This window comes from Lolium rigidum, chromosome 3 (assembly GCF_022539505.1).
Source record: "Lolium rigidum isolate FL_2022 chromosome 3, APGP_CSIRO_Lrig_0.1, whole genome shotgun sequence".
Classification (NCBI taxonomy): domain Eukaryota; kingdom Viridiplantae; phylum Streptophyta; class Magnoliopsida; order Poales; family Poaceae; genus Lolium; species Lolium rigidum.
Window position 1 is genome coordinate 347,250,896 of NC_061510.1, and position 14,682 is coordinate 347,265,577.

General features: G+C 46.1%; 1 protein-coding gene across 1 annotated transcript; it reads right to left on the reverse strand.

Annotated features, from left to right (window-relative positions):
• Positions 1-3,890: 3,890 nt before the first annotated feature.
• LOC124700232 (chemocyanin-like) lies at positions 3,891-5,061 on the reverse strand. Its single transcript, XM_047232391.1, has 2 exons — positions 4,799-5,061; positions 3,891-4,367 (listed from the first exon to the last, which is right to left on the reverse strand). The coding sequence occupies exons 1-2, from the start codon at positions 4,971-4,973 to the stop codon at positions 4,168-4,170; spliced, it is 375 nt and encodes a 124-aa protein (XP_047088347.1). The 5' UTR covers positions 4,974-5,061; the 3' UTR covers positions 3,891-4,167.
• Positions 5,062-14,682: the final 9,621 nt, after the last annotated feature.

Genomic DNA, 14,682 nt, shown 5'->3' on the forward strand with positions numbered 1-14,682 from the left:
CCAAAGAGTGGAGAGATGCACAAAGTGAAGGTGTCGATGGCACAGCCTGTTAGCATCTTCTCCTTTGTGTCTACTGTTTTCACCAACCAAGCGTGAAGAAATGGAGAAAAACTCAAAAAAGGAACCAAGAACAAAAATAGAAATAAGAAATCTGAAAGAAACCAAAAGACAGAATCTAAAGAGAGCCAAAGGGAAAAAAAACGAGCAGGACCAAACACCACAAGAACACGAAAAAAAAAAGCAAGTAGAATACGAAATCTGAGATGGAAAGAAACAAAAATGGAAGGAAGACTTGATGGAGAAAAAGGTGAAAGAAACAAAACACAGCAGAAAAGACCAAAAAGGAAGGAGAGGAATCAGATCCCCAACGAATAAATCTCCACCGGTCAACCAGGCCACTACCTTAACCCAATCCATGGCAAAGGACATCCATCGTGGAAAAATCAACCGGGTTCGACGGAAGGGATGGCGAGCACGGCGAGGTGGCGGCGGATCTGGAGGAAGAGGTGAGGGAGAGGAGGAGTCAAAGAAAGTTGAGACAGAGGAAAAGCAAAAAAACTGAGTGGGGGAGCTGGGTAGTCTGACTACCGCCAGGACGTCTCCCCGCGCTGGGTGCTGCCCCACGTCGAGCCCATCTTCCCCGCAGCCGACGGGAGGATGCTCCACTTCCTCGCCGTTTAGGCCACCACGCGAGGCACTGCTGCTTCGGGAGTCCGCGAACTCTATGTCGCGAGAAGGAGGCGGTGCTGCTCGGGACGGGAACGAGGAGACCGGCGCAGAGGAGGAGCCGTAGCACAGGGAGTGGCGCGCGGGGATGGGAGGGGGCGCGAGGGAGGCGGCGGCGGCTGGGAGCGAAAGGCAAAGACTGGGGATTGGGATAGGGATAGGGTTTAGCCTGTGGGCGTTCGTTTTTGTCTCCTCCCAGTTCCCACGACCGTGTGCATCCAACCGCTCCACGACGCGTGGCCCAATCTCTGGCAATGAAGCGAGGGCGAGCGACCCAACCCACGCTTGCGACGTGCACATCGTGGATAGCCTCGGAGAGCCCCATGGGGTGGCAACAATTATACCTTTAGATGCCACTTATAAAAAAGTGATATGGTGAGTTATTAGAGAGGAGAGACAAGACATCACCTTCAGAAACACTTACACACATGTAAACTTTACTACAATAGTTTATGTACTCTCACTATGAACAGTCTCAACCCTGCAAGAGCGAGTCAATCATACTACCTCCGTTTCAAGAAAATAAGGCGTACGCGTATTTCAAGACAAACTTTGACCATAAAAAATGAGCAACAAAATCTTAATTATATTATATGTAATTAGTATCGTTAGATTCCTATTGAAAAGAACTTTCCTATTGAAAAGAACTTTTTAATGATACTAATTTTATACAAACAATGTTTATCTATTTGAAGTAATTTTTGGTCAAACAAAAAACACGTAAAACGAGCGTGCATTATTCCTTGAAACGGAGGTAGTATATGGTAGCATTTAAAAGCTCATGATCCATAACTCAAAGCACTTAATTGGTATATAAAATGTTTTTCTTTGGCATCCTCTTCAACCTCTAGAGATTAATTCAGCATCGTAATAGTCACGAAAACATTTATAAGCACATTTTTCCATGTAAACAGAATGAAGCAGCAGAGAGAGAGAGCGCTAACGAGTCAAGTGCTTAGGCTGGTCATAGTGGGGAGTAACTTAGACTAGTAACATATGTCATGTTACTATTCTAAGTTACTACCTTCATAGTGGATAGTAACTTATATGTGGTGTCATGCATTGTGTCATTAGTATGTTGTAGACTCATCTTGCATTGGGGTGTGTGATGTTATGGTAACATAGCTAGTTACCACCTCAATCTCTTTCTTCATTTATTGTCATGCCATGTCACCAAAATGCATTAAAATGTGTGATGTTACTAGCTAAGTTACTCCCACTATGAGTAGTCTTATAGTAGCGCTCAGTATTGAGCAGTGATCGAGCACCTCCTTTTATAGGCACACGGAAGCTACTGCTAGTGTGATAGCTACACCCATATTTAACGTGAATATTTTGTAGTAACATGCATGCATGCCACTTATCCAAAAAATATTGTCACCTGGAATGAATCTATGATTGAAATTTAATGTAAGTGCTAGTGACTGCCCAATTTCGTCACTGGTACATTTTCACTGACATAATATTGATATTTGGTGACAAAAGTAGTATGTTACATGAAATCAGAAATTTCGTAGTGTACGGGCGTGTGGCTTTGGCGTCATGCTCGTAGTCTAATGCCTGAACTAGACATGGGGACTAAGAGCATCTCCACAGAAGGAGTAAACTCAATTCCAATTCCTAAAAATACCAAACTCCTAAAAGCTAGCTAAACAACATGCTCTAGCATACTCCCAAAACAGCTACTGGTCCCTAATATTTTTTGGGAGGGACAAAAATCACCTACCCATCTCCTATTTTTACATATATTTGTTCACTTTCTTTCTCCCAAAAGTGAAAACACAAATGCGAGAAACCCATCTGCCGACCTGAAATTTTCGCCTCCTCCTACGCTCGCCGCAGCCTCCCCATCACGTCGTTGTTTTTCCGCCATTCCCCCATCGTGTGTCACCCACCATCGTCCATTGTCGTCTTGCACCCCTCTTGTTTGGCCTAATTAGTCTGGAGCAGGGTAACCACGCTGAATTCGATGGCCACCATTGGAAGCGAAAAACACTCCACTAGACCTCCCACGTGTTCGTGCAACCTACTGAGAACAACCACACAACCTCCCAAGCCCCGTTGTCATCCTTGTCCTAGTCTCCTCTGTCTTGTGTACGTCCTCGTCCATGGCTATCGCCCTCCCCGCCGCCAGCCTTGAGCACGCCCTCGCTGCCGCCTTGGTGTTGTTATTCATAAGCGGGGACAACCCCCATCCCGTTTCTCCACCGGCATCACCTACCATGATTACCAATTTAGGATTTTTTCCCCGAAGTTGGAGCGATATACTTTCCAAGAAATCTAGGATTCTAAGTGTGAATATGGTGTTTGGGGGTATGAAAATCGATTTGAAGCATTGTATCAAAATCAATATGCTTATCTTGGAAGATGTGAACTTCACAATCAACGAAAAAAAGAATGTTGGAGAAAAGCTCGAGCTAGCTCAAGAGAATATTTGGAAGACGGAGGAGGCGATGAATAACATTGAATAAGGTTTGAAGAAAAATGAAGAAGATAAGAAGTAAATCGGAAAATAGTAGATGCAATTGGAATTGCATACAACCCACATCGTTCATGACGATAAGAACAAGGCAGGTGCAAATATGTTGAAGACGACGAGAATAAAAATACATGCCATCAAGGAAGAAATTGCCTTCAATATGCATTTAGTATAATTTATCTACTACTAGCTAATGAGATAGTTTTGACATGAGAACAAGAGAAGTGTGGAAAGCAAAATGGATTAATATCCCGATATTACATAGCTCAATTCTTCCGCGCCTGCAGCTACTCAAAGATTAACCGTACTTTTGATGTAGGCGATAAGAATTGTGGAGCAGATTTATTATGGAAGACTATCGCGCTTTCTCTCGTTCCATATTATCCAACTAACGAGCATGGCAAGGTATTTCATAGCTTTGCGGTTCGGGACGGCCATCAAAACTAAAAGGACATGCCATCGAGAGAGAAATTTTTGTGCATTTAATATGAATTAGGAGTAGATGCAAATCTTTGACCCCTGTTTCAAAAAATAGAATTTGATCATCCAAAAATTAGTTATATGCTTCAAAAATACATTCCAGTGTTGTAATTGAGATGACACACAAATATAGTCAAAGTAAATCCATAAAGTACAACGGGGGCTTGTAAAACTAAGGAGGAGGGAATACATGTCAACTCGAAACTAAAAGTATACTCCAACACAGCTAGCTGTATGGCTTTATTACTCATTTTCTCATACACATCAAGATAGCAACACACTAACATTTCTCTCAAGTGGCAATCGGCCAGACCTAAAGACCCACGAACTCGATACAAAACCATTATTGAACAGGCACAGTTACTTGAAGAAGGGAAGTACATCAAAGCTAAGCACCGGCCGGCCGGCTGGCGATCAAGACGATTGATGAATCAGGATTCATGCCGGCGCCGCAGTGGCCTGCCTGCCAGACGATGTAGCGATCAGGCGGCGTTGACTGCCATCTTCATGCCGGCGCCGCAGTGGCCGGGGACGCTGCAGATGAAGTAGTTGGTGCCGCGGGCGAGCGTGACGCGGTCGTTGCCGGAGCTGTACGTCCTGCTGCCCCTGGGCGCGCTGCACGACCTGTACCCCGCCGCGTTCACCGCCACCACGTTGTGCGCGCCCCGCCCGTACTTGAACACTGCATGCGGCATATGCCAGTTTTAGATTTCAGTCAACCAGGTAGCTAGTGACGGAAAATACTGTTAGTCTGCATATAGCCATATACACGCCCGGTGGTGCGGACTGCGGAAGCCGGTGTGGCGTTTTCCAACTCGCCACAGAGAGAAGTCATGCTTTTCACAGTAGCTAGTGGAGCACTGAGCCCCAGTGCGAGTGTTCCTTGGCAGTGACGCTCTGGCAGTGCATATGTATACAGCGTTCTGGTACTGGTGCCGAACTTGTTAGGTAGACCACTAGACGTACTGTACTCTGCGGAGGCTAATTAAGCGAAAGTGACCCTATCTATCGTAATTTGGTGCGCGTTAGCTTGCAACGTGCGTGCTTGATGCGGAACGTGAAAAGATAGAAGCAAACTCGATCATGTGGCAGGCACGAGAAGAGAGCACTCACGCAGCACGTCGCCCGCGCGAAATCGCTTGCCCCTGGACCAGCCGCCGGAGCTGAGGGTCCAGCCGCCGCGGTCGCCGACGGTGTACACCTTGGACTCGGCGAGATCGCCGAGGAGGAGCACGCAGAGGAGGACCAGCGCCAACACGGCGCGAGCACTGCCGCTTCCCTGAGCCATCGCGAGCTAGCTACTTGCTCACTGACTGAATTGGAGTGCGCGCAGGATCAGAGCAAGCAAAGACCAGGCTAGGAGTGAGAGACTTGAGGCTTGATCTGAGCGGTGGTGTGGTGGTGCTGGTGCCTCTCGGTGCCTCCTTTTATAGGCGCGCGTCTACCCGAACAGCTCATCGCATAGACGATAGACCGAGTCCCAGCGTAGCTCTACACGGGTCACGGGTGGGCGCGTGTGAATGCCGAGATTTTGGCAGCCACTATAGAAGCAGTGCGCTGCCGGTGCGTGCGAGTCCCCCACACTGGGCAGGGCGGCTAGCTGTAGCCGGGAACGTTCGTGGTCATACCGGACTTTGGACGACCGGCATGAAAAGCAAGTCAATGGAGCGTGGAAACAGATTGATGCTGAACCGGCCCAGCCGCGCCGTTGCCGGTTGGGAGCTAGAGGACGACGAGCAGTTTCGCTGTCTGTCTGGTGCCCGTCTGGTACGCATCCACTCCGATCATATGCATGCGGTCAATTTGGTGAGTTGAGCAGGCCCGGCCGGGAGTTCATCCTTAATTGGAGGGATGAACGGCGACACGCCGCTGGTAAGAAAACTCAAGTTGCAGGCTTCTAGTTGTCTGGTTGAGCACTTGACTTAATTTGTGCCGTCTGAACTTCGGTATTTTTCGATAGTTCTCTTGAATGAACTTCATATATCCTCCCTCCGCCCCAGTTCAAAATTGCCAATTTGACCAATATAAACTATTCCATGCGTTCTAATTAACCAAAATTTACACTAGATATGAAACACTATAAGTGTGACTTAAGTGGGGCCCACTTGACTCCCTAACTAGCTTCATGTAATCTAGAGAATGCAATACAAATAAGGTGTACATGCATTAGGGCTTATTGTCATTTCAAGAAATTAAGATAAAAATAACTATATTTCAGTGGATAATTATGCTAGCAATAAGAGAAAGCGTAGTATACAATGCAAAAATAGCTTTCTCTTTATTTTCCGTTAGGGATCATCCCTTAACCAAGAGAAGTTGATCTTCTTTTCTTTATTTTCTCTTCTCTGTCTAAGCAAAAAAATCTAACAGGGTAACCCCGTGCGGACCTACTTGAACCTACAAGAGTGGCAGAGTGCACATGCACCTAGGTAGAAAAAATATTAACCCTGCAATCTATTATATACTAAAAGCAAAATACGGATATTTTAAATAAAGACACCACGTTAATCCACATCATCATAATTATTTTTGGTAGTTAGATCTAAAATTTGTGGCTAGGATTTTTAGTGACAACCGTAATATTTACGTAACAAATATATCAGACGTGTTCCAATTAATTAGTGCACGCATTGGGTCCAACACCATAAGCATCGTGCCATGCATATCTTACATGCATGTATCTCTTTCCATAGTAGTAATGTATATATTTGTAACACACGTGGAGGTAAAAAAATAGAGTCCCTCTCATATACGTTTTCTCTTTCAATTGTCTAAATTTGCATTACCAGGATAGGTAAGGAAATAGAGTTTCTCATAGACACAATTCTTTAAAAAAAAGGTGTATGCTAGGTGCCCTAGGAAGAATTAAGCATGGTACATTTAGAAAAGTTTCCGCACTAGAAATATGTATATACGCTATCTATTTTTTTAAAAGGGCACTACCTTATTTTTTGACTTGAAAAACATACGATATATGGCTTAGCTAAATAAGTGTTCGGGTTTTAGTTTAAAATGAACTACAACTCCGACATTTATCATGGATTAGGGTTTAAATTTGAACAGCAGACGCACACTCCCGGCTTCCCCTTGCCGTCGTCCGACATTTTACGGTTTATCTGACTGCTCACGAACAAAACTAGGATGAAAGGAATATGTTATGTTAAGATGCACGGTAAGGTAGTCATCACTACTTTTTTTAATTGATGGGCTCTAGAAATATGTTCATATGCTAGCTATTGTAAAAAAAGTGCACTACCTTTTTTTACTTGAAATATATATGGCTTAGATAGAACGTGGTAGAATTAACAGAAAAAAAGCTACTCCCTCCAATCTACAATAAGTGTCGGGGTTTTAGTTTAAAATAAACTAAAACTTTGATATTTATTATGGATCAAAGGGCGTAGCTAGATGCTATCACGTACGGGCAATTCAGACAGCAGGTGCACACTCCTGGACTTGCCCTTACCGTCGGCCGATATTTTATGTTTTATCGGGCTACTCACGAACAAAACTAGGATGAGGAGAATATGTTATGTTGAGATGCATGGCAAGGTAATCATCGCCATTTTTTGTAATTGATGGACGCATTTCACTTGCTAGCACGCTCATAGCTCTATATCTTAAACAGGCGAACAAATAGGAGTAATAAATTCTAGACAAGATTATACAGAAACTCTTACTGTTTAGATTATCTAATGTCAAGAAAATAAAATTATGTTCTATTTACATCTTCAGGTAAAATATTTTTTGTTGGTTATATAAAAACTCTCGTTGTTTAGGTGGTCTAATATCAAGAAAACAAAAATATTTTATATTTATATTCTCTAATTAAATATTTGTTGCTTTCTCGAAAAATCATAACGTTTTACTCAACTAAATTCTACATACAAAATATGATGCTCCGTACCCTAATATCTCCATCATACAAACTCAGCGAGGCTTAAGATGTTGCCCTCGCATTTGCGAGGGCCGCCATGCTAGTTAGTCTTAAAACCAGTATGTGCACCCCTCTAGACAACGATAAGTGCACCCGTTTGGACTAAATTTGTCTATAATTATAGGTTAGTGATGAGTAGTGTATCCTAACTGGTTTTGCTCTAGCTTCGCCACTGGGGAGAGGACTAACATCACCCCATTTTTATGCACTTGAGGGCTCGAACCTAATACTACATGACTATTGTTTAGTATGGAAACTGGAATTTCGAAAGCTCGTATGCTTCCTCAAGAAGTGTAATGCGTACTTGTTAGTTTTGTAGCTATATTTGGATCATCTACTAGAGAAGTTAAGACAATGGTAGAAAAACCCATCCCCCAAAGCCAGAAAACCCCTCTAGGGTTCCGTCCTCCTCATTGGCAATACCGTCGGTCTGCTCCGTCACCAGTGGCCTTGGGGCCTTGGAGGTGTGGCGGACCACGGTCCCTTGCCGACGGGGAGTTTCCGTTCTTAATTTAGTTTGCTTTTCAATCTCTTTTTTGGGATGGTGAGGCAGAGGCTACATCCTGAAGTCAGAATAAGGTGATCCCCAGCCTATGCTCGCTCCAGTTGTGCATCTAACGCTAACGGAGGGCGCATGGAGTTGTGTGCTTGTCAGATCTCCTAGGATCCGGTCGATTTTCGTGTTTGGTGGTGTGGTTTCATCTCAGTCTCTTTCGATTTACGGTTGTCATCATTGGCGATGGTTGCTGCTCTGGTGCGCTGGTCCTTTGGGGCCTTAGCACGACGACTTTCCATTTGTCTACGACAACAAGCTCTACTATGATAAGCTTTGCCTGACTCCGACGATGGAGGGGCGAGGAAAGTGGCGCGCCTTCGGCTCGTGCTAGTCTTTATAGTCATCACCAGGTGGTTCGAGTACCAATTTGTAATTTTCTTTACTTTTGGAGCTTTGTACTACTGTTGTTGATTATTCGCAAAAAAAAAGTTAAGACAGTGAGAAGCAGATTGTGTTTTGGAGCCCTGCCACAGAATCAATGGCGGTCCCCTGAAATATTGGGCGTGATGTGAAAGTTCTAGCAGGCGAAAGCTCAGCACTCCGGCGGTGATGCATGCGGGTATCTCTATTTCGGTACGGTGTCTTCGATGGCAAATTTGGTGTTCCTTGTACTTTTTTGCTTATCTCTGGTCAAAAGAGCATTTCCGCTTCGCTTAATTTTTATTTGTTAAACTGTTTGATTTTATTTATAATGCAAAACAATGGCCTATATTTCGACAAAAACGAACGAACAATTTAAAGTTCAAATGTATCAATCCACGTATGAGCGGATTCGTCGAAGTGCACAATTAATTAAGTGAATGTAGGGGACGGCGGCGTACCTTCGTCTCGCGCTAGTGTCTGTAGTCGTCGCTAGATGGTCCAGTGATCTAGTTGTAATTTTTATTACTTTTAGCCATCTTTATACTGATGTTGATGATTATTAATAGACCGGTGGAATTTTCGCAAAAAAAAATTTAATGAATGTCTTTGCACTGCAGCTGGCTGCCACTGCCGGGCATAAAAGCACACCAGCGCACTGGTCCGCCAAGAGGTTCAGTGCAGAATTAAAAACGCCGAATCACGTTCGCCAACCATGCACGTACGTACGTACTGGCTTGCTTTGAACATTGCTTCTTCCAGAAGCTTAATTTAAGGAAAACGCTGGCCTTCCCCCGGAGGATCGCGCGATTCCATCCTCCGGGTCGAGCGTGCGCCACGCGTCCTGGCGAAGACAGCGGTGGAATGGGGCCCACGCACATGAGCTTATCTCTTTCCTGAGCATCTCCACCGCCGTTCCTTTTTCTTCCTTCTAGCGCGAGCGCAGCAACCGCGTCGCAATGGAGAAATCGCGCCGGCCGACGCGAGCCACCATCCCAGCCAAGCGCCGCCGTAGCTCCAGCCAAGCGCCGCCGTAGCTCCAGCGAAGCGCCGCCGTAGCTCCAGCCAAGCGCCGCCACTTTTCTCCCTCCCAGATCTCTGCCCATATCCTCTCCATGAATCCATCACAAAAGCTCCACGCCCACGCGCTTGGCTGTAGACTGGATCCCCGGTGTAGAGCTCGGACCGACTCCCCAGCAGCGCCGCAACCGCCGCCCAGCCAAACGGCGCTGGCCCAAGGCCCTGCATCCCACGAGCTGGAGCTCGTCATCTTCTCCTGCAGGCTACAGCGATGCAGGCGACGCCTACGGGAGCATGGAGGTTGAGGCTATCATGGAAGCCGGAGGAGTTGGGCCACACCGCCTCTGGGGCGGCGAAGGAGTTGTGAGGTGCGAGACCGGTGTTTTTGCTGATTTGATGCTGCAACCGGCGTCGCCGTGACTTCGTCTGCTACATAGGGCGTCGACATATTCTACTTGCAGCGGCGTCTGCTGCTACAATCGGCGTCGACGTCCGCTACAAACGTCTACTACAAAGGTCGTCAGCGTATGCTACTTGTGGGTGTGCCAGCTGCTACAAAGGGTGGCGACGTCTGCTACTTGTGGCGGCGACGGCTGCTACAGGCGGTGGTGGTGTCTGCAGTCTGCTACTTGTGGCGGTGACGGCTGCTACAAAGGTCGTCGGTGTATGGTGCTTGTGGCTGCGGCGGTTGCTACAAAGGCTGTCCACGTCTGCTACTTGTGGCGGCGGTGGCTGCTGCAGTCGGTGGTGGCGTTTGTTACTTGTGGCGGCGACGGCTGCTACAAGGGTAGCGTTTTGCTTCAAACGGCGACGTACAGTGGTACAAGCAGCGCCGGCAGCAACGCCGGCGGCGGTTGCTACAAACAGGGCGCCGCCGTGCTGCTAGGAGGCCGGCGAGTCTCCGACGAGGTTGGTTTTGCTACAATAGCAAAAAAAGGTTGCTACAATCTTTTTGTGTTTTGCTACTATAGCATATATTTTTTGCTACTAAGTCTCCGGTGAGGTTTTCGGTGGGTCTCCGGCGACATCTCCGGCGAATCTCCGGCGAGACTCCGGCGAGTCTCCGGCGGGTCTCCGGCGAGACTCCGGCGAGGTCTATGTTTTTAGGTGAAAATAGAGGTTGCTACAATTAAACCGTTTTTTGCTACTTTGATGCATTATGGTAGCAAAAGTGGAAGAGAGGGCTGGTTGGTTTGATCGGACGGCCAGAAACATCCCGGATCTGTTGATTGGACGGTTGGGGACCCGGGGGACGCCCAGCACTCCCTTAATCCTTCATCCTACGTACTCCGTTTTCTGTACTGTAGTACGTACGTGATAATATATGCAAAGCTGGTGAAGAAATCACGCATGCATATATTGACAGGGTCAACCCGTATCCCCGAAGTCTTCTGCTCGTAATGTTCAGTCACAATGAAGGCAAGCGGTTTGAACGCGCTCCCACGACGCTACGCCGGCACGCGCATCTATGCTTGAATTTTTGGCTCCGGACGGAAGAAGAATGCTAGCCATGTCATGTGATCATGTCTGAATCTAGTACTTAGTATTCTAGTCATGCGTAAGAACCGAACCATGTTGGGAAATTAAGTAAAGCGCACTCCGGAGGGCAGAGTCGCCGGCGGCCGCCTGGGCTGGATGCGCGCTAGATCCGCCCATGCCGAGGAAGGCAGCAACACGTACTAAAAAGGTAGGCTATTTGGTACGCAAGCCAAGTAATGTGCGATGCCTCGAGCCAATTAATCTCGCGCATCATTAGTGCAACAACGAAAGAATGCTTGGCATGCATAATTGTTAGTGGCCTCTGCGCGCTGAAACAAAATGGTCTATACACGTGACTGCGGGATGCCACGTACTGGCCTCACCTACCACGGCAAACGCAGAGTCACACACACACTTCTTGACGTGCGTGCCTCGGGGTGGTGACTGATGTGCCGGGCACTAACGAGCCAGCCCTCCACGTTCGAGCACGTTCTTAGACCATCTCTATCAGATACCGCGAACTGCTGAACCGCGAGAGATGTTTACCGTATCTGCATCCTCTTTTACGCGTCGAAAAACGTTGTGGCAGATCAGACACGCAAAACAAGAAGAGTAGAACTCGCTCCATATTTCTGAAAGTTTCGTCATCACATAGATAGGGCAATACACATAGTTGTTCATAGATTTGCAAAATATGATCTCTAAACTAGTTCCAAAAACATAGAGTTTAGCTAGCCCGGGTACTTTAACGGGACATGGGGCGGCGGAGTTCCACACGAAGACGTTGGAGCCATCAGAGCCGTCTGAGTTGGAGGAATATTGGGCGATTGCGTAGGGTCGCCTTGCCATCTCCGATCGAATGGAGGACCTCTGAGCCTTGGCCATGTTTCTCTCCTGCTCCTCGAGTGTGTCTGCGTTTCGCGTGGTCGCACACATCAGAGACGACTATTGCGAGCAAGTTCCAACGCGCCATATCAAGGTGGCGGCGCTCCTGCGCCACGTCATCTTCGTCCTCGGAGCTTTCCATGTCGAGCGTCGGAGGGCAAAATGGTCGCCGTTGTAACTTTCAAGTTTAACACCGAGGTAAATAATAGAGTGGCACACTTCCAAGTGCAACACCGGCATACTGTCAAGCTCACCATTAGCGTACTTTCAATTAACACAAGGGTACTACAGAAATAGACAACGACGTACTTTTTCTTATAAATCCCATCGTTGTGCATCACATATGTTTTGAAACAAGGAGAGGCCCCGAAGGGCCTGGACACCTTTTATAATTAAGCGGTACATGTAAATTTACATCAGGAACCATATAGAAGCATAGAAATACAAATAAGCCCCTACTGTTTTGACAAAAAACCCTAACAAGAAGTTGCAAAAAGCAATCAGGTCCTCGCACAAGAAGCAGAGACATCGGTTGTCTTCCTCAGTACTAGGGACTTCACCACTTGGTTCCGAGGAAACGAGGAACACCGCATCAAGCTACACATAGGGCCTCACCTGGAGGTTGCTGGAATGCCAGAAACAACTACCGAGGAAAGGGATGACCACCAGAAGGCCAACTGAGTCGACATGCAAACAACGGCCGCCGAGAATGTAGCTCTGAAATTGGTGTCACTACTCCATCACCGTCTGAGCTGAAGCCATAGGTTAGCAACTTGCCTCCTCTTCTCAACTCCACCATGGAGAGATGTAGAGAGAAGCATGGTGAGACCCATCGCCTAGAGCCGCCACAATATCAAATACAGAGTTGGACCATATCTAGATGAATACTATGTTGTATTTAGATACCATACCATACGTTGCCTACTCGAAAGATCGATGGCCGTATCGATTTTAGATGTGTTGGGTGCATTTTGTTACTCTCTTATATCTGGAGATTTCGGCAGGTCAGAAATTATGTGGTTTTCGTGTTAGCCTGGTTAAAAACGTGAATCAGTAGATATTGCATCGAATTCACACAAAAACAGTGGTTTCTTGCAATTTCGTCGAATATCGGTTGGCTTTCGAACTTGTGGTGGGTTTTTTAGAATTAACTTTTTTTCCAAACGATCCGAAGATCGGATTTTCATTACCCATGAGATAACGAAAAACACAACGAGTTTCACTTGCCCACCTGGCAAGTACCGAACACACCACAGAATATATACAGAACGCCGCCAGAGGCTAGCTAACCACAAAAACAAACTAACAGTTTGAAACAGCTAATACGCGCGACACAGCGCAACCACATAACCAGCTAGACAAGATCACACCATCTTCCGGCCAAAAGGCAGCAGCAACAAGGAAACTCTAGTAAAAGCACCACATCAAGCGATGTCAACATGATCATCTTCCTCCATATCGTCCTCTTCAACAGCAGCATCTCTTGCATCCCTGATTCTCAAAGGCCTTTGCGCTGGGACAGACATGTTCCTAGCTCTTTCATCTGTTTGAGCAGAGGCAAGTTTCAGTAGACCATCAGCTCCCAGGCGTAGATCTTCAGCGTCCTTTTCGCAAAGGCCTTTGATCTTTGTATCTTTGATCATTTTGTGATCGAAGCAAGATCTATTTCTAAGTTTCCAAATTGCCCAGCATATCGCAGCCAACCCCGCAATATGCGTGTTTCTGCTTGCAGGAATAAATTGTGGAATCCACCAGAAGTATTGTGTGAAGGATCCAGGTCTGGATCTTGCCCCAACTAATTTACCAACTGCACTCCAGACAAATTTTGCCGCTGGACAAGAGAAGAAAATATGTGAGATGCTCTCAGGATTATTGCAGAATTGGCATGAAGCATTTCCTTGCCAATTTCTTTTCAGCAGATTGTCTTTTGTAGCAATAGCATTATGCCAGATCATCCACAACCAGATCTTGATTTTCAGAGGGATCCTACTCTTACATAGATGCTTGAAGGTTCTGTCCACACCATTGCTGCACAGATGATTGTACACTGATCTGACTGTAAATTTGCCACTTTTTGTCCACTTCCAGTGAGGTGTGTCTTGCCTATCAGTCAGAGTAGTTTGTGACATAATTTGGTTCAGACCATGAATCTGCCAGGCAATATCAGGTGTCATCCATCTCCTGAATGAAAAGGACCAATTCATGTTAGCAGCATCAGCAACTGTCACATCTTGCTCAATACAAATGTCAAAAATCTCAGGGAATCTATCTTTCAGAGGAGTCTGTGTACACCATGCATCCCCCCCCAAAAACTTGTATTCTTGCCATTTCCCACCTTCATCCTTCTTCCTTTCAGGTAAATCTGTTTCACCTGTAACATATCTAACCAGAGAGGAGAATCCCCAGGTTTTTTCTTTGTATGATACACACCACCATGGATCATATATTTATTTTTCATCAGATCTTGCCAAGGTCCAGAATCATTCTCTATTTTCCACCACCATTTACACATTAAACTAATATTGAACAGATGCAGATTTTTTATACCCAGACCACCTTTTCTCTTTGGCTTGCAGATCCATTTCCATTTGACAAAGTGGTATTTCCTTTTATCAGCACTTCCAGCCCAAAAAAAGGCTCTGATAGGTTTGTCAAGCTGTTCAATGGTTGTTTTATGAAGCAATCTCATGGACATCTGATAAACAGCCATACTGGAAAGACAGGCATCAATTTTGATAACTCTTCCTCCAATGGACATGG